This window comes from Opisthocomus hoazin, chromosome 35 (assembly GCF_030867145.1).
Source record: "Opisthocomus hoazin isolate bOpiHoa1 chromosome 35, bOpiHoa1.hap1, whole genome shotgun sequence".
Classification (NCBI taxonomy): Eukaryota; Metazoa; Chordata; class Aves; order Opisthocomiformes; family Opisthocomidae; genus Opisthocomus; species Opisthocomus hoazin.
Genome location: NC_134448.1, coordinates 3,064,428 through 3,084,173, shown reverse-complemented (window position 1 = coordinate 3,084,173; position 19,746 = coordinate 3,064,428). Strand labels below are relative to the sequence as shown.

General features: G+C 66.9%; 1 protein-coding gene across 1 annotated transcript in view; it reads left to right on the top strand.

The window, feature by feature from the left end:
- Positions 1-19,427, top strand: part of NOTCH3 (notch receptor 3) — a 46,642-nt gene extending 27,215 nt beyond the window's left edge. Inside the window, 17 exon segments of the mRNA XM_075445935.1 lie at positions 353-604; positions 2,374-2,414; positions 2,416-2,490; positions 3,180-3,257; positions 3,340-3,354; positions 3,357-3,418; positions 3,420-3,599; positions 3,601-3,624; positions 6,255-6,575; positions 9,441-9,589; positions 11,584-11,797; positions 13,197-13,281; positions 14,298-14,460; positions 15,298-15,602; positions 16,498-16,645; positions 16,892-16,989; positions 18,230-19,427. Coding sequence (XP_075302050.1) covers positions 353-604; positions 2,374-2,414; positions 2,416-2,490; positions 3,180-3,257; positions 3,340-3,354; positions 3,357-3,418; positions 3,420-3,599; positions 3,601-3,624; positions 6,255-6,575; positions 9,441-9,589; positions 11,584-11,797; positions 13,197-13,281; positions 14,298-14,460; positions 15,298-15,602; positions 16,498-16,645; positions 16,892-16,989; positions 18,230-19,270 — 3,251 coding nt within the window. The 3' untranslated portion in view covers positions 19,271-19,427.
- The last annotated feature ends 319 nt before the right edge of the window (positions 19,428-19,746 follow it).

The window sequence follows — 19,746 nt, the reverse complement described above, 5'->3', positions numbered from 1 at the left end:
TCCCCATGTCCCCACCCCACGTGGGCACCCATCAGGGTCCCTTCCCCATGGTTGGCCATGACCAGGGTCCCCATCCCATAGTGGCACCCACTGGGGTCCCTGCCCCATGGTTGACCATGACCAGGGTCCCCACCCCGTGGTGGCACCCATCGGGGTCCCTTCCCCATGGTTGGCCATGACCAGGGTCCCCACCCCATGGTGGCACCCATCAGGGTCCCCACCCCACGTGAGAACCCATCAGGGTCCCCACCCCATGGTTGGCCATGCCCAGGGTCCCCACCCCACGGTGTCACCCACCGTGGTGCCCCCACCCCGGGGTGCCCCCGTCCCAGCTGCCCCCTCCCTCCCGCAGGTGTCCTCTGCGAGATCGACGAGGACGACTGCGCGCCCGCGCCCGGCACCCCGGCACCCAAGTGCCTGCACAACGGGACCTGCGTGGACGGGGTGGGGGGCTACGCCTGCGCCTGCCCCCCCGGCTTCACGGGCGCCCGCTGCGAGGGCGACGTCAACGAGTGCCACAGCCGGCCCTGCCACCCCCCCGGCACCCTGGCCTGCGAGCAGGGTGCCAGCGCCTTCCGCTGCCTCTGCCGGCCCGGCTTCACCGGTGGGTGCCGGGGGGGGGGGGTCCTGGGGGGGGCTGGGGGGGTCCCGGGGGGGCTGGGGGGGTCCTGGGGGGCTCAGGGTGAGGAAGGGGTGCAGGGTGCCAGCGCCTTCCGCTGCCTCTGCCGGCCCGGCTTCACCGGTGGGTGCTGGAGGGGGGGGTCCTGGGGGGGGCTGGGGGGGTCCTGGGGGGGGTCCTGGGGGTCCTGGGGTTCCTGGGGGGGCTCAGGGTGGGCAGGGGGTGCAGGGTGCCAGCGCCTTCCGCTGCCTCTGCCGGCCCGGCTTCACCGGTGGGTGCTGGGGGGGGGTCCTGGGGGGGGTCCCGGGGGGGCTGGGGGGGGTCCTGGGGGTGCCAGGGTGGGCAGGGGGTGCAGGGTGCCAGCGCCTTCCGCTGCCTCTGCCGGCCCGGCTTCACCGGTGGGTGCTGGGGGGGGTCCTGGGGGGGGGTCCCGGGGGGGCTGGGGGGGTCCTGGGGTTCCTGGGGGGCTCAGGGTGGGCAGGGGGTGCAGGGTGCCAGCGCCTTCCGCTGCCTCTGCCGGCCCGGCTTCACCGGTGGGTGCTTGGGGGGGGGTCCTGGGGGGGTCCCGGGGGGGCTGGGAGGGGTCCTGGGGTTCCTGGGGGGGTCAGGGTGGGGAGGGGGTGCAGGGTGCCAGCGCCTTCCGCTGCCTCTGCCGGCCCGGCTTCACCGGTGGGTGCCGGGGGGGGGGGGTCCTGGGGGGGGCTGGGGGGGTCCCGGGGGGGGCTGGGGGGGTCCTGGGGGGCTCAGGGTGAGGAAGGGGTGCAGGGTGCCAGCGCCTTCCGCTGCCTCTGCCGGCCCGGCTTCACCGGTGGGTGCTGGGGGGGGGGGTCCTGGGGGGGGCTGGGGGGGTCCTGGGGGGGTCCTGGGGGTCCTGGGGTTCCTGGGGGGGCTCAGGGTGGGCAGGGGGTGCAGGGTGCCAGCGCCTTCCGCTGCCTCTGCCGGCCCGGCTTCACCGGTGGGTGCTGGGGGGGGGTCCTGGGGGGGGGTCCCGGGGGGGCTGGGGGGGTCCTGGGGGTGCCAGGGTGGGCAGGGGGTGCAGGGTGCCAGCGCCTTCCGCTGCCTCTGCCGGCCCGGCTTCACCGGTGGGTGCTGGGGGGGGTCCTGGGGGGGGGTCCCGGGGGGGGCTGGGGGGGGTCCTGGGGTTCCTGGGGGGCTCAGGGTGGGCAGGGGGTGCAGGGTGCCAGCGCCTTCCGCTGCCTCTGCCCGGCCCGGCTTCACCGGTGGGTGCTTGGGGGGGGGGTCCTGGGGGGGTGGTCCCGGGGGGGCTGGGAGGGGTCCTGGGGGTTCCTGGGTGGGGTCAGGGTGGGGAGGGGGGTGCAGGGTGCCAGCGCCTTCCGCTGCCTCTGCCGGCCCGGCTTCACCGGTGGGTGCTGGGGGGGGGTCCTGGGGGGGGGGTCCCGGGTGGGGCTGGGAGGGGTCCTGGGGTTCCTGGGGGGGTCAGGGTGGGCAGGGGGGTGCAGGGTGCCAGCGCCTTCCGCTGCCTCTGCCGGCCCGGCTTCACCGGTTGGGTGCTGGGGGGGGGGGGGGCTGGGGGGGGTTGGGGGGGTCCTGGGGGGTGCTGGGGGGGGGTCAGGGTGGGTGAGGGGACACGACGGGGGTGCTGGGGGATGCCAGGGCAGGCAGGGGTGTTTGGGGGGGGGGGGGGGGGGGGGCACATTAGGGTCCCCTCTGCGCTGTGCGGGTGCCCGGCTGGGTGCCCACCCTGAGGGGGTTCTGGGCCCCCCCCCCGACCCCCCCGTGCCCCCCCCCCCCAGGCCGCCGGTGCCAGAGCCCCCTGGACCCCTGCCAGCCCCAGCCCCTGCCGCCACGGCGGGGCGCTGCCACACCCCAGCCCGGGACCCCCCCCCGGCTACGCCTGCCGCTGCCCACCGGTGGGTGGGGGGCACCCCCAGCACCCCCCCCTGCCCGGCCGGGGCAGAGGGGCTGGGGGGGTTGGGGGGGGGGGAGGGGGCTGGGGGGCTATGGGGGGGGGGGGGGGGTGGGTGATATGGGATGGGGGGGCTGGGTGCCTTGGGGTGGGGGCGAGGGTCTGGGGTCTGGGTGCTGTGGGGTGGGTGGGGGTCTGGGTGCTGGGGGTTCTGGGGGGTGTTGTGGGGTGCTATGGGGTGGGCGGGGGTCTGGTGTCTGGGGTTGCTGGGGGGGTGGGGTGGGGGGCTGGGTGCTATGGGGTGGCGGGGGTCTGGTGTCTGGGTGCTGGGGGGGTTCTGGGGGGTGCTATGGGTTGGGTGGGGGTCTGGGGGCTATGGGGTGGGCGGGGGTCTGGGTGCTGTGAGGTGGGTGGGGGACTGGGTGCTATGGGGTGCTATGGGGTGGATGGGGGGCTGGGGGCTATGGGGTGTTATGGGTTGGGTGGGGGGCTGGGAGCTATGGGGGGCTATGGGTGGGTGAGGGGCTGGGGTCTGGGGGCTATGGGGTGGGTGGGGGGCTGGGGGATGGGTGCTGGGGGCTGCTGGGGGCTGCTGGGGGGTGGGCGGGGGGTTCTGGGTGCACCCCACCCTGCCCCCGCCATCCCCCCCTGGGCGCCCCCCACCCTGACCCCCCCCTCCCTTCCCCCCCCCAGGGCTTCAGCGGCGCCCACTGCGAGACCCCCCCTCCCCCCTGCCCGGGCCCCTCCTGCGCCGCCGCCGGGAGCTGCCCCCCCTCTGGGTGCCCCCCACGCCCCCCTCCCCCCCCCGGGGCTCACCCCCCCGCCCTGCCCCCCCCCCACCTGCCTCCACGGGGGCACCTGCGTCCCCTCCCCCCCTCCCCCCCCTTCACCCGCTGCCTCTGCCCCCCGGGCTTCGGGGGGTCCCGCTGCCAGGGGGTGTCCCCCCCCACCCCACCCCCCCCCTCCCTGCGCCGAGGGGGGAGGGGACTGCGCCCCGCTGGGGGGAGACCCCTGGGGGGGCTGCGGGGTCCCCGAGTGCCCCCCCCTCTTCAACAACAGCCGCTGCGACCGGGCCTGCGACAGCGCCCGCTGCCTCTACGACAACTTCGACTGCCGGCCCCCCCCCCCGCGCCTGCAAGTGAGCCGCCCCTCCCCCCCCGGCACCCCCGGCACCCCCCAGCACCCCCCAGCACCCCCCAGGCACCCCCCGGAACCCCCCAGCACCCCCCGGCACCCCCGGCACCCCCCGGACCCCCCCGGAACCCCCCGGCACCCCTGGCACCCCCCGGAACCCCCCGGGCACCTCCGGCACCCCCCAGAACCCCCCTGTCACCGTGGGGCACCCCCTGTCCCCATGGGTCACCTCTGTCACCGTGGGGCACCTCGTGTCACCATGGGTCACCCCATGTCATCGTGGGTCACCTTGGGTCACCCCCTGTCCCCATGGGGCACCTCGTGTCACCATGGGGCACCCCATGTCATCGTGGGCCACCTCTAACCCGAGGGTCACCCTGGGTCATCCCTGTCCCCATAGGTCACCTATGTCACCATGGGGCACCTCGCGTCCCCATGGGTCACTGTGGGTCACCTCTATCCCCATGGGTCACCGTGGGGCACCCCCTGTCCCCATGGGTCACCCCATGTCACCGTGGGGCACCTTGTGTCACCATGGGGCAACCCCATGTCATCGTGGGCCACCTCTAACCCGAGGGTCACCCTGGGTCATCCCTGTCCCCATAGGTCACCTATGTCACCATGGGGCACCTCACGTCCCCATGGGTCACCGTGGGGCACCCCCTGTCCCCATGGGTCACCCCATGTCCCCATGGGTCACTGTGGGTCACCTCTATCCCCATGGGTCACTCTGGGTCATCCCCTGTCCCCATGGGTCACCTAAGTCACCGTGGGGCACCTCGTGTCCCCATGGGTCACTGTGGGTCACCTCTATCCCCATGGGTCACCGTGGGTCATCCCCTGTCCCCATGGGTCACCATGGGTCACCCTGTGTCAATGTGGGTCATCCCTGTCCCCATGGGTCACCCCCTGTCACCGTAGGCCACCTCTATCTCCGTGGGTCACCATGGGTCACCCCCCGTCACCATGGGTCACCCCTGTCCCACCAGGTGACCCCCAGTCCCCATGGGTCACCCTATGTTGCCGTGGGCCACCTCTATCCCCATGGGTCACTGTGGGTCACCCCATGTGACATCACTCACATCGATGGGCTCCATGTCCCCATCTCCCACCCATGTCCCCATCTCCCACCCATGGCCTTCGTGTCCCCACGTCCTACCCATGTCCTCCATCTCCCACCCATGCTCTCCATGTCCCCCATGTCCCCATCTCCCACCCACGTCCTTCATCTCCCACCCATGTCCTCCATCGTCCACCCATGACCTCCATGTCCCCCATGTCCCCATCTCCCACCCACATCCTTCATCTCCCACCCATGTCCTCCATCGTCCACCCATGACCTCCATGTCCCCCATGTCTCCTTGCCCCACCCATGCCTTCTGTGTTCCCATCTCCCACCCACATCTCTGTCTCCCACCCACGCCCTCCATGTCCCCATCTCCCACCCATGTCCTTCATCTCCCACCCATGTCCTCTATGTCCCCCGTGTCTCCTTGCCCCATGCATGACCCATCTCCCCATCTCCCACCCATGCCTTCTGTGTCCCCCATGTCCCCATTTCCCACCCATCTCCCCATCTCCCACCCATGCTCTCCGTGTCCCCATCTCCCACCCATGTCCTCCATCTCCCACCCATGCTCTCCATGTCCCCTGTGTCCTCATCTCCCACCCATATCTCCATCTCCCAACCCATGGCCTCCACACCCCCGTGTCCCCTTGCCCCACCCATGATCCATCTCCCCATCTCCCACCCATGCTCTCCATGTTCCACCCATGTCCCCATCTCCCACCCATGTCCTCCATCTCCCAACCCATGCCCTCCATACCCCCGTGTCCCCTTGCCCCACCCATGATCCATCTCCCCATCTCCCACTCATGCTCTCCATGTCCCCCATGTCCCCATCTCCCACCCATATCCTCCATCTCCCACCCATGTCCTCCATCTCCCAACCCATGGCCTCCGTACCCCTGTGTCCCCTTGCCCCAACCATGATCCATGTCCCCATCTCCCACCCATGCTCTCCGTGTCCCCCATGTCCCCATCTCCCACCCATGTCCTCCATCTCCCAACCCATGGCCTCCATGCCCCCGTGGCCCCTTGCCCCACCCATGATCCAGCTCCCCATCTCCCACCCATGCTCTCCATGTCCCCCGTGTCCCCATCGCTCACCCATGTCCTCCATCTCCCACCCATGCTCTCCGTGTCCCCCGTGTCCCCATCTCCCACCCATGCTCTCCGTGTCCCCATCTCCCACCCATATCTTCATCTCCCACCCATGTCCTCCATCTCCCACCCATGTCCTCCATCTCCCACCCATGCCCTCCATACCCCCGTGTCCCCTTGCCCCATCCATGATCCATCTCCCCATCTCCCACTCATGCTCTCCATGTCCCCCATGTCCCCATCGCCCACCCATGTCCTCCATCTCCCACTCATGCTCTCCATGTCCCCCATGTCCCCATCTGCCACCCATATCTTCATCTCCCACCCATGTCCTCCATCTCCCACCCATGTCCTCCATCTCCCAACCCATGGCCTCCATGCCCCCGTGTCCCCTTGCCCCATCATGACCCATCTCCCCATCTCCCACCCGTGCCCCCCACGCCCCCCACCCACCGGTGTCCCCCCCGCAGCCCCGTCTACGAGCAGTACTGCTCCGACCACTTCGCCGACGGGCGCTGCGACCAAGGCTGCAACAGCGAGGAGTGCGGCTGGGACGGGTTGGACTGCGCCCAGGAGGTCCCCGAGGCGCTGGCCCGCGGGGTGCTGGTGGTCACCGTCCTGGTGCCCCCCGAGGAGCTGCGCCGGGCCAGCGCCGCCTTCCTGCAGCGGCTCAGCGCCATCCTGCGCACCTCGCTGCGCTTCCGCCTCGACGCCGACGGCAACCACATGATCCAGCCCTACTACCGACCGCGGCGGCTGCGGAGGAGGGAGCTGGAGCCCGAGGTCATCGGGTGAGACGGGGACGGGCGGCGCGGGGCGGGAGACGTGGGGTGGGGTCACGGAGGAGGAGGGATGGGGACGGCGGTGCTGGAGGACGTGGAGGACGTGGATTGGTGGTGGCGATGGTGGAGGACGCAGCATGGGGGCCAAGGAGGAGATGGGGTTGGGATTGTGGAGGAGATGGGATGGGGATGGTGGTGCTGGAGGACGTGGAGGACGTGGATTGGTGGTGGCGATGGTGGAGGACGCAGCATGGGGGCCAAGGAGGAGATGGGGTTGGGATTGTGGAGGAGATGGGATGGGGATTGTGGAGGACATGGGATGGGGATGGTGGTGCTGGAGGACATGGGATGGGGATGGTGGAGGAGATGGGATTGGGATGGTGGTGCTGGAGGACGTGGAGGACGTGGATCGGTGGTGGTGATGGTGGAGGACGCAGCACGGGGGCCATGGAGGAGATGGGATTGGGATTGTGGAGGAGATGGGAGGGGGATGGCAGTGCTGGAGGAGATGGGATGGGGATTGTGGAGGAGATGGGATGGGGATGGTGGTGCTGGAGGCCGTGGAGGACGTGGATTGGTGGTGGCGATGGTGGAGGACGCAGCATGGGGGCCATGGAGGAGATGGGATTGGGATTGTGGAGGAGATGGGAGGGGGATTGCAGTGCTGGAGGAGATGGGATGGGGATTGTGGAGGAGATGGGATGGGGATGGTGGTGCTGGAGGATGTGGGATGGGGGACATGGAGGACATGGGATGGGGATGGTGGAGGAGATGGGATGGGGATTGTGGAGGAAGTGGGATGGGGATGGTGGTGCTGGAGGATGTGGGATGGGGGACATGGAGGACATGGGATGGGCATGGTGGAGGAGATGGGATGGCGATAGCGGTGCTGGAGGATGTGGAGGACATGGATTGGCGGTGGTGATGGTGGAGGATGTGGCATGGAGGCCATGGAGGACAGGGGATTGGGATTGTGGAGGAGATGGGATGGGGATGGTGGTGCTGGAGGACGTGGGACGGGGTCATGGAGGACATGAGATGGGGATGGTGATCCTGGAAGACATGGGATGGTGGTGCTGGAGGACGTGGGACGGGGTCATGGAGGACATGAGATGGGGATGGTGATCCTGGAAGACATGGGATGGTGGTGCTGGAGGACGTGGAAGACATGGGATGGGGATGGTGGTGCTGGAGGATGTGGGATGGGGGACATGGAGGACATGGGATGGGGATGGTGGAGGAGATGGGATGGGGATGGTGGTGCTGGAGGATGTGGAGGACGTGGATTGGTGGTGGTGATGGTGGAGGAAGTGGCATGGGGGCCATGGAGGACATGGGATTGGTATTGTGGAGGAGATGGGATGGGGATGGCGGTGCTGGAGGAGATGGGATGGGGATGGTGGAGGACGTGGGATGGGGGTGGTGGTGCTGGAGGCCATGGGATGGGGGAAATGGAGGAGATGGGATTGGGATGGTGGTGCTGGAGGACATGGGACGGGGTCATGGAGGACATGAGATCGGGATGGTGATCCTGGATGACATGGGATGGTGGTGCTGGAGGACGTGGAAGACATGGGATAGGGATGGTGGTGCTGGAGGATGTGGGATGGGGGACATGGAGGACATGGGATGGGGATGGTGGAGGAGATGGGATGGGGATGGTGGAGGACAAGGGATGGGGATGTTGGTGCTGGAGGATGTGGGATGGTGGTGCTGGAGGACATGGGATGGATATGGTGATGCTGGGGTCATGAGATGGGGGACATGGAAGACATGGGATTGGGATGGTGGAGGAGACGTGATGGGAATGGTGGTACTGGAGGACATGGAGGACATGGATTGGGGGATGGTGATGGTGGAGGACATGGGATAGGGGACATGGAGGAGATGGGATGGGGGTGGTGGTGCTGGAGGCCATGGGATGGGGGAAATGGAGGAGATGGGATTGGGATGTTGGTGCTGGAGGACATGGGACGGGGTCATGGAGGACATGAGATCGGGATGGTGATCCTGGATGACATGGGATGGTGGTGCTGGAGGACGTGGAAGACATGGGATAGGGATGGTGGTGCTGGAGGATGTGGGATGGGGGACATGGAGGACATGGGATGGGGATGGTGGAGGAGATGGGATGGGGATGGTGGAGGACAAGGGATGGGGATGTTGGTGCTGGAGGATGTGGGATGGTGGTGCTGGAGGACATGGGATGGATATGGTGATGCTGGGGTCATGAGATGGGGGACATGGAAGACATGGGATTGGGATGGTGGAGGAGACGTGATGGGAATGGTGGTACTGGAGGACATGGAGGACATGGATTGGGGGATGGTGATGGTGGAGGACATGGGATAGGGGACATGGAGGAGATGGGATTGGGATGGTGGTGCTGGAGGCCATGGGCTGGAGATGCTGGTGCTAGAGGACATGGGATGAGGACATGGAGGAAATGCGATGGGGATGGTGATCCTGGAGGACATGGGATGATGGTGCTGGAGAAGATGAGATGGGGGACACAGGTTTGGGATGGTGGAAGAGATGGGATGGGGATGGTGGTGCTGGAGGCCATGGGATGGGGACATGGAGGACATGGGATGAGGGTGGTGATCCTGGACGACATGGGATGGTGGTGGTGGAGAACATGGAATGGGGGACATGGAGGCCATGGGATGAGGATGGTGGTGCTGGAGGACATGGGATGGTGGTGCTGGAGGCCGTGGGACCGTGATGGTGGTGCTGGGCCTCCTGGGCCACAGGGACACAAGTTCCATGACTTGTGGGACTGTGGGCACTGGGTATCTCGAGCCACAGCACCACGAGCGCCACCAGCCCGGGTCCCAGCTGTCCCCCTGACCCCGTCCTGGTGTCCCCCGGCAGCTCGGTGGTGACGCTGGAGATCGACAACCGCCTGTGCGCGCAGGCGTCTGACAAGTGCTTCCCCGACACCCGCAGCGCCGCCGACTACCTGGCCGCCCTCTCCGCCGTGGAGCGTCTCCAGTTCCCCTACCCCATCACGGCCGTGCGCGGTGAGGGACCTCCCGGTGGCCCCTGGGGACAAGGTCCTCACGGTGGGGTGAGGGCTTAGTGTCTGGAAAGGGTGGGGTGGTCTGGTGCGGTGAGACGGTGATGGAGGGGGGGTCGTGGTGGTGGTGGCATGGCTCATACGTGGGGTGTCCCCAGCGTGTCGTGGCATCATCATGGTGGGGTCCCCAACACGTGGGTGCCCCATGGTGCCATCACTGTGACGGTGTCCCCACCACGTGGTGCCATCGCCATGATGGTGTCCCCAGCATGCACATGCCCCATGGTGGCATCACCATGACAGTGTCCCCAACACGTGGTTGCCCCATGGTGACATTATCATGATGGGGTCCCCAACACGTGGTTGCCCCATGGTGGCACCATCATGATGGTGTCCCCAACACATGGATGCGCCATGACCACCACGGTGTCCCCATCATGTGGTGGCATCTCCATGATGGTGGCCTCAGCATGCGCATGCACCTCATGGTGGCATCATCACAATGGGGTTCCCAACACATGGTTGCCCCGTGGTGGCATCACCATGATGGTGTCCCCAACATGCTGGGTGCCCCATGGTGCCGTCACCATGATGGTGTCCCCATCATGTGGTGCCATCGCCATATTGGTGGCCCCAGCACTTGGTTGCCTTGTGGTGCCATCACCATGATTGTGCCCCAACATATGGTGCCATCACCATGACAGTGTCCTCAACACATGGTTGTGCCACGGTGCCATCACCATGACGGTGTCCCCATCACATGGTGCCATCACCATGATGATGCCCCCAACAGGTAGGTGCCCCATGGTGCCATCACCATGATGGTGCCCCAACACATGGGGCCATCACAACGATGGTGTCCCCAGGACTTGGTTGCCCCGTGGTGCCACCACCATGATGGTGTCCCCAGCACGATTGTGCCATGATGCCGTCACCATTATGGTGTCCCCAACACATGGTTGTGCCATGGTGCCATAACCATGGCGGTGTCCCCAGCAGGTGCTGCCATCATCACAATGATCTCCCCAACACTTGGTTGCCCCATGGTGCCATCACCATGATGGTGCCCCAACACGTGGTGCCATCACCATGATGGTGTCCCCAACATGTGATGCCATCACCATGACGATGTCCCCAGCACTTGGTTGCCCCATGGTGCCATCACCATGATGGTGCCCCAACACGTGGTACCATCACCACGATGGTGTCCCCAACATGTGATGCCATCACCATGACAGTGTCCTCAACACATGGTTGTGCCACGGTGCCATCACCGTGACGGTGTCCCCAACACATGGTACCATCACCGCAACCGTGTCCCCAGCACTCGATTGCCCCGTGATGCCACCACCATGATGATGTCCCCAATAAGTAGGTGCACCATGGTGCCATCACCATGGTGGTGCCCCAACACGTGGTGCCATCACTGTAATGGTGTCCCCAACACGTGATGCCATCACCATGACAGTGTCCCCAACACACGGTGCCATCACCACGATGGTGTTCCCAACCCTTTGTTGCCCCGTGGTGCCACCACCATGATGATGTCCCGAACAAGTAGGTGCCCCGTGGTGCCATCACCACGCTGGTGTCCCCAGCACTTAGTTGCCCCATGGTGCCTTCACCATGATGGTGCCCCAACATGTGGTGCCACCACCATGACAATGTCCCCAGCAACTTGGTTGCCCCATGGTGCCATCACCGTGATGGTGCCCCAACACGTGGTTGCCCCGTGGTGCCATCACCAAGATGATGTCCCCAACAAGCAGGTGCCCCGTGGTGCCATCACCATGACAGTGCCCCAACATGTGGTGGCAGCACCACGATGGTGGCCCCAGCACTTGATAGTCCCATGGTGCCATCACCGTAACGGTTTCCCCAGCACTTGACTGCCCCATGGTGCCACCACCTTGATGGTGCCCTAACACGTGGTGCCATCACCCTGATGATGTCCCCGGCACGTGGTGGCCTCACCCCACCTCTGTGTCCCCCCCGCAGGTGACAAGCTGCCCGAGGCGCCGGCCCCGGTGCGGCTGCTGCCGCTGGTGGTGGTGGGCGCCGTCATCCTGCTGGCCATCGCGGTGCTGGGGGTCCTGGTGGCCCAGCGCCGGCGGGAGCAGAGCACCCTTTGGTTCCCCGAGGGCTTCAGCCTGGCCAAGGACACCAACCGGGACCGGCGGGAGCCCGTGGGGCAGGACGCCCTGGGCATGAAGTGAGGGGCTGGGGGGGCAACTGGGGGATACTGGGGGGAAACTGGGGGGATACTGGGGCTCTGGGGGTTGTCCCAGTGAAACTGGGTGGGAGCTGGTGGAGTTTGGGGGTGATGGAGGCCATGGGCTATGGGGGTCCCTGGGCAAGTGAGGGGGGGGTCACTGGGGCTGGGGGTCCTGGTGCAACTGGGGGGGGCACTGGGGAGGTCTGGGAGGGGCAACTGGGGGATACTGGGGGGGAAACTGGGGGGATACTGGGGCGCTGGGGGGTGTCCCAGTGCAACTGGGTGGGAGCTGGTGGAGTTTGGGGGATCTGGAGATCATGGGCTATGGGGGTCCCAGGGCAAGTGGGGTGGGTCACTGGGACCAGGGGTCCTGGTGCAACTGGGGGGGGCACTGGGGAGGTCTGGGAGGGGCAACTGGGGGATACTGGGGGGGATACTGGGGGGATACTGGGGCTCTAGGGGGTGTCCCAGTGCAACTGGGTGGGAGCTGGTGGAGTTTGGGGGATCTGGAGATCATGGGCTATTGGGGTCCCTGGGCAAGTGAGGGGGGGGGGGTCACTGGGGCTGGGGGTCCTGGTGCAACTGGGGGGGGCACTGGGGAGGTCTGGGAGGGGCAACTGGGGGATACTGGGGGGATACTGGGGCTCTGGGGGAGGATCCCAGTACAGCTGGATAGGAGCTGGTGGAGCTTGGGGGTGCTGGAGGCCATGGGCTGTGGGGGTCCCTGGGCAAGTGAGGGGGGGTCCCTGGGGCTGGGGGTCCTGGTGCAACTGGGGGGGGGCACTGGGGAGGTCTGGGAGGGGCAACTGGGGGATACTGGCAGGATACTGGGGGCATACTGGGGGGATACTGGGGCTCTGGGGGGTGTCCTGGTGCAACTGGGTGGGAGCTGGTGGAGCTTGGGGGTGCTGGAGGCCATGGGCTATGGGGGTCCCTGGGCAAGTGAGGGGGGGGGGGTCACTGGGGCTGGGGGTCCTGGTGCAACTGGGTGGGATGTGGGGGGGGCAACTGGTGGAACTGGGGGTATACTGGGGCTCTGGGGTGATCCCAGTGTAACTGCGGGGGAACTGATGGAACTGGGGGTGTGGCACTGGGGGGGGGGAGCTGGTGGAAATGGGGGGGCCACTGGGTTTGGGGATTCTGGTGCTACTGGGGGGGGGGGCACTGGGGGGGTCTGGGGTGGGTGGAACTGGGGAGAATGGGGGGATACGTGGGCTTGGGCTGGGGGTCCCAGTACCACTGGGAAGGGCGTTACTGGTTTCCACCCCCCAGGAGCTCCCCCAGCCCCCGGGATGATCCCAGCTCCTTCCCGGGGGGTCCCAGCAATCCCCGGGGTCTGGGGGGGCCCAGATGAGCAGGGTGGGGGGCACCCGGCTCACGCCCGTGCCCCCCCCAGGACCATGGGGAAGGGGGAGACCCTCATGGGTGCTCCCCCCGAGGAGTGGCCGGACGGCGACTGCCCCGAGGCCAAGAGGCTGAAGGTACCCGGGGGGCACTTGGGGGGCGGGTGGGGGGCATTTGGGGGGGCGGGGGGCTGTACCCCCATCGCAGGCACTGTGGGGGAGGTGGGGCTCCCAGTACCCCCTTATCCAGGCCCCCCATGGGTGGGGGGGGTTCCCTGCACCTCTGTGCTGTGGGAGTCTGCTGGGTGAGGGTCTCCAGCACCTTCATGGGTGGGGGGGGGGTCCCATCACCCCATAGCCAGGCATCACCATGGGTGAAGGTCCAGAACCATCATGGGTGAGGGTCCAGCATCATCGTGGGTGGGGGGTCCCATCACCCCAGGCACCATCATGGGTGGGGGTTCCAGCACCATTGTGCGTGGAGGTCCAGCACCATCACAAGCAAGGGGTCTCCAGCACCCTCGTGGGTGGGGGGCCCATCACCCCATGGTCAGGCCCCGTCATGGGTGGACGTCCAGCACAATCCTGGGTGGGGGTCCCAACACCCCGTGGCCAGGCACAATCATGGGTGGTGGTCCCAGCACCCTCATGGCCAGTCACAATCATGGGTGGAGGTCTAGTACCATCATGGGTGGGGGTCCCAACACCCTGATGGGTGAGGGTCCCAGCACCCTCATACCCCAGCACCATCACGGGTGGGGATCCCAGCACCATCATGGGTGGGGATCCCAGCACCATCATGGGTGGGGGTCCAGCACCATCATGGGGGGGGGGTCCCATCACCCCATGGCCAGGTACCATCATGGGTGGAGTCCAGCACAATCATGGGTGGGAGGCCCAGCACCATCATGGTTGGGGTTCCCAACACCCCCATGGCCAGACACAGTCATGGGTGGAGGTCTAGCACCATCATGGGTGGAGGTCCAGCACCATCACGGGCAAGGGGTCCCCAGCTCCATCATGGGTGGAGGTCCCATCACACCATGGCCACCATCCTGGTGGAGGGTCCTGGCAGCCCCATGGCCAGACCACCTCACAGGTGGAGGTCCAGCACCTTCACGGGTGTGTGGCCCAGCACCCATGTCCCCTGGCAGGTGGAGGAGGCGGACACGGACCCCCAGGACCCCGTGGACTGCCGGCAGTGGACCCAGCACCACCTGGTCGCCGCTGACATCCGCATGCCACCTGCCATGGCCCTGACGCCGCCCCAGGGCGAGTTCGACTCCGACTGTGTGGACGTCAACGTCCGTGGTCCAGGTGGGGTGGCAGGGGGCACCCAGGGTGCTGGGGGACTGTGGGAGTGGAGCACCATGGGGCCAGGTGGGATAGGCATGGGTGGCACCTTGGGGCCAGGGAAGATGGATGTGCCGTGGGGGACCACCATCAGCCTGGTAGGATGGACGTGGGGCATGGGGGACCACCATGGGCACGGGGAAGCACCATGGGGCCAGGTAGGATGGATGTGAGGTGTGGGGCACCACCATGGGCATGGGAGGGCACCATGGGGCCAGAGAAGATGGACATGGGGCATGGGAGACACCATGGCTCCAGGTAGGATGGACGATGCCCATGGGGGACCACCTCGGGCATGGGAAGCCACCATGGGTCCAGGTAGGATGGACGTGTCCCATGGGGGACCAACATGGACATGGGCGGGGCACGATGGGGCCAGATAAGATGGAAGTGGGGCATAAGGGACCACCACGGGCATGGGAAGCCACCATGAGCCCAGTAGGATGCTCGTGGCCCATCTCAGACCACCACAGGCATGGGAGAAACCATGGGCCCAGGTAGGATGGATGTGGCCCATGGGAGACCACCATGGGCATGGGAAGCCACCATGAGCCCAGTAGGATGGATGTGGCCCATGGGAGACCACCATGGGCATGGGAGACGCCATGGGTCCAGGTAGAATGGTTACGGAACATGGAGGCCACTGGGGAAGTGTGGGACACCATGGACATGGCAGAGCTGATGTAGGGTCCAGAGGCCGCCAAGGGCATGGTGGGGGTCCTCAAGACCCCACCCCAGGTGGGTGACATGGGCCAGAAGACCCCCAGGCAGCTGCTACCACCCCCTCACCTGTGCCCCCAGATGGCTTCACGCCCCTGATGCTGGCCTCCTTCTGCGGCGGTGGCCTGGATGCCGAGGTGCCCGAGGACGAGGAGGGTGACGACGCCTCGGCCGGCATCATCGGTGACCTCATCTGCCAGGGTGCCAGCCTGGGCGCCCAGACGGACCGCACGGGCGAGACCGCCCTGCACCTGGCCGCCCGCTACGCCCGCGCCGACGCCGCCAAGCGCCTGCTGGACGCCGGCGCCGACACCAACGCCCAGGACAACACCGGGCGCACGCCGCTGCACGCCGCCGTCACCGCCGACGCCCAGGGCGTCTTCCAGGTGAGGGCACCCGGCGTGGCCATGGGGTGCCCGGCGTGGGCGTGGGGTGCTTGGCATGGGTGTGGGGTGCTGCCATGGGACACCCAACATGGCCATGGTGTAGAGGGAGCTACCATGTAGCACCCAACATGGCCATGGGGCAGAAAGTGATGTCATGGAGCATCTTCCATGGCCATGGGGCATCTTCAATAGCCATGTAGCACCCAACATGGCCATGGGGCACCCAGCATGGCCATGGGGCAGAAGGTGATGTCATAGAGCATCTTCCATGGCTATGGGGCACCTTCCATAGCCATGTAGCACTCAACATGGCCATGTGTCATCTTCCATGGCCATGGGGCACCCAGCACGGCCATGTGTCAGCTTGCATGGCCATGGGGCATCTTCCATAGTCATGTAGCACCCAGCATGGCTGTGGGGCACGCAACATGGCCATGGGGCACAACGTGATGTCATGGAGCATCTTCCATGGCTATGGGTCATGGGACATCCTCCATGGCCATGGGACACCTTCCATAGCCATGTAGCACTCAACATGGCCATGTGTCATCTTCCATGGCCATGGGGCACCCAGCACGGCCACGTGTCAGCTTGCATGGCCATGGGGCATCTTCCATAGTCATGTAGCACCCAGCATGGCTGTGGGGCACGCAACATGGCCATGAGGCACAACGTGATGTCATGGAGCATCTTCCATGGCTATGGGTCATGGGACATCCTCCATGGCCATGGGACACCTTCCATAGCCATGTAGCACCCAACATGGCCATGGGCACCCAACATGGCCATGGAGCACAAGTGGATGTCATGGGTCATCTTCCGTGCCTATGGGTCATGGGACATCCTCCATGGCCATGGGACACCCAACATGATTGGTCCCCACCCCCCACCCCAGATCCTGATCCGTAACCGCTCCACGGACCTGGACGCCCGCATGGGCGACGGCTCCACCGCCCTCATCCTGGCGGCCCGCCTGGCGGTGGAGGGGATGGTGGAGGAGCTCATCGCCTGCCACGCCGACGTCAACGCCGTCGATGAGACCGGTGGGGGGCCGGGGGGGTCCCCCAAAATGAGGGAGGGGGCGGGGAGGCCCTCGGGTGGGGGGTGGAGTGGTTGAAGTTGAGGTTGAGGTTGACGTTGAGCAACCCCCCCATGATGGTGGGTCTTGGGGGTAGGAATGGGGTGATGGTGATAGTGGGGGCTGGGGGGTGCTCGGTTGGAGAGGGGGGTCCATGGGGGGGGTGGGGGGGGCAGGGTCTCACCCCCCCACCCTGTGCCCCCCACCCCAGGGAAGTCCGCCCTGCACTGGGCCGCCGCCGTCAACAACATGGAGGCGACGCTGGCGCTGTTGAAGAACGGGGCCAACAAGGACATGCAGGACAGCAAGGTGGGGTGGGACCCCCAACTGGGACCCCCGGCACCCCCCAGCTGGCACCCCCCGGCACCCTGACCCCCCCACCCCCAACAGGGACCCCCTGGCACCCTGAGTAAGGAACCCCTGCACCCAGGTGGGACCCCCTAGGAGACACCTCATTGCCCCCAGGAGGTGCCCCATTGATCCAGGAGGTGCCCCATGGACCCAGGAGGTGCCCCATGGACCCCAGAAGACACCCCATGGCCCCCCCACTGCCCCCAGGAGCTGCCCCACTGACCCCAAATGTCCCATTGACCCCAGATGACACCCCATAGCCCCTGTGCCCCATTGCTCCCACTGACCTAAGGCGACACCCCGTTGACCCCAGAAGACATCCTGTTGACCCCAAATGACACCCCGTTGCCCCCAGGAGACACCCCATTGCCCCCAAGAGCTGCCCCATTGACCCCATTGGCCCAGGATGACACCCCATTGACCCCAGAAGATGTCCCATTGATCCCTGAAGACACCCCATTGACCTCAGGAGCTGCCCCATTGTCCCCAGGAGATGCCCCATTGACTCCAGATGTCCCATTGACCCCAGAGGACGTCCTGTTGACCCCAGGAGACACCCAGTTGCCCCAAGATGATCTCCCATTGACCCAAGATGACACCCCATTAACCCCAGATGACACCCCATTGACCCCAGAGAGCACCCCATTGACTCCAGATCTCCCACTGACCCCAGAGGACGCCCCATTGACCCCAGAGACCACCCTATTGACCCCAGATGTCCCATTGACCCAAGATGACACTCCGTTGACTCCAGGAGACACCCAGTTGCCCCAAGATGATCTCCCATTGACCCAAGATGACACCCCATTGACCCCAGAGAGCACCCCATTGACTCCAGATCTCCCATTGACCCCAGATGACACCCCATTGACTCCAGAGAACACCCCATTGACTCCAGATCTCCCACTGACACCACGGGATGTCCCATTGACCCAAGATGACACCCCATTGACCCCAGATGACACCCCATTGACCCCAGATCTCCCACTGACCCCAGAGGAGGTCCCATTGACCCCAGAGAGCACCCCATTGACTCCAGATCTCCCATTGACCCCAGAGGAGGTCCCATTGACCCTAGCTGACACCCCACTGCCCACCAGAGCTGCCCCATTGCCCCTGGGAGACGCCCCCTTTCCCCCCGCCCCCATTTCCCCCCCCTCCCCCCAACCCTTCCGACCACCCCTCCCCCTCCCGGCAGGAGGAGACCCCCCTCTTCCTCGCCGCCCGCGAAGGCAGCTACGAAGCCGCCAAGATCCTCCTGGACCACTTCGCCAACCGGGAGATCGCGGACCACCTGGACCGGCTCCCGCGGGACGTGGGCCGCGAGCGGCTCCACCACGACATCGTCCGCCTCCTGGACGAGCACGACGCGGGGCGCAGCCCCCCGGGACCGCTGCCCCCCAACCCCGCCCGACCCCCGCTCCTCGGCCCCCCGCCTTCCTTCCTGGCCGGCCTCAAGCCCCCCGCCGCCGCCGGGAAGAAGAATCGGAGGGTGGGGGGCAAAACGGGGGGCGGGGGCAAAGGGCGGGGGAAGAAGTTGGGGGGCGAGTGCCCCCCGGGCTTGGAGAGCTCGGTGACGCTGTCACCCACCGACTCCTTGGACTCCCCCTACGCCCCCAGCGCGGCGTCCCCCGGGGTCTTCCCCCCCCCGCCGGGGCTGGACCCCCCCTTCACGGTCACCTTGGGGCCACCCATGGGCGTCGGGCGCTTGGCGGGGGGTCCCCCCCCCCGTTTCGGGGTGGGTTTGGGGGCGCTGCCCGTCCCCTTCGAGTGGCGGAGTCGGGGTCCCCCGTGTTTGGGGGGGGTCCACCCCATTTTACGCCCCCCCGCCCAAGGGTTCGCCCCCGCCTTGCTGCTGCCCCACGGCGCCGTGGGGTGCCCCCCGCCCTCCGCCGCCGACCCCCTCCCCCGCGGCCCCCAACCCCTCTCCCCCGAAGACGGGGGGGCCCCTCGCCCCGCCGCCCCCCGGTTTTTCAAGGCGGGGGACGAATACCCCGCGGCGGCGGCGGGGGGGGGGTTCGGCGGCGGGGGGGCCGAGGGGAGGTTTTTGGGGGTCCCCAGCGAGCACCCCTATTTGACGCCCTCCCCCGAGTCCCCCGAGCAGTGGGCGAGCCCCTCCCCCCGTTCCCTCTCTGACTGGTCCGAGGCCACCCCCAGTCCGGCCGTGCTGGGGCCCCCCCAAACGCAGCTGCCCCCCCCGGCCCCCGAGCAGCCCCCCAAAATGCAGGTCTTTGCCTGAGGGAGGGCGGCCCCCCCAAACCGGGGACACCCCCAGTACGGGGATGCCCCCAAACTGAGCACCCCAGGGACCCCCTAAGTATGGGGGCACCCAAGGGACCCCCCCCCAAATTGGGGACACCCCCACACTGGGCACCCCAGGATCACTCCCAGTATGGGAAGACCCCTGAACTGGGGACACCCAAGGGGCACCCCCAAATTGGGGACACCCCCAAACTGGGCACCCCAGGGACACCCCAAATATGGGGGCACCCAAGGGACACCCCCCCAAACCGGGCACCCCAAGGACACCCCCAGACTGGGGACACCCAAGGGACACGCTGGAACTGGGGAGACCCCAGGGACACCCCCAAATTTGGCACCCAAAGGGGCACCCCGAAACTGGGGACACCCCCAGTATGGGGACACCCCCAAATTGGGCACCCCAGGAACACCCCCAGAGTGGGGACACCCAAGGGACCCTCCCCAAATTGGGGA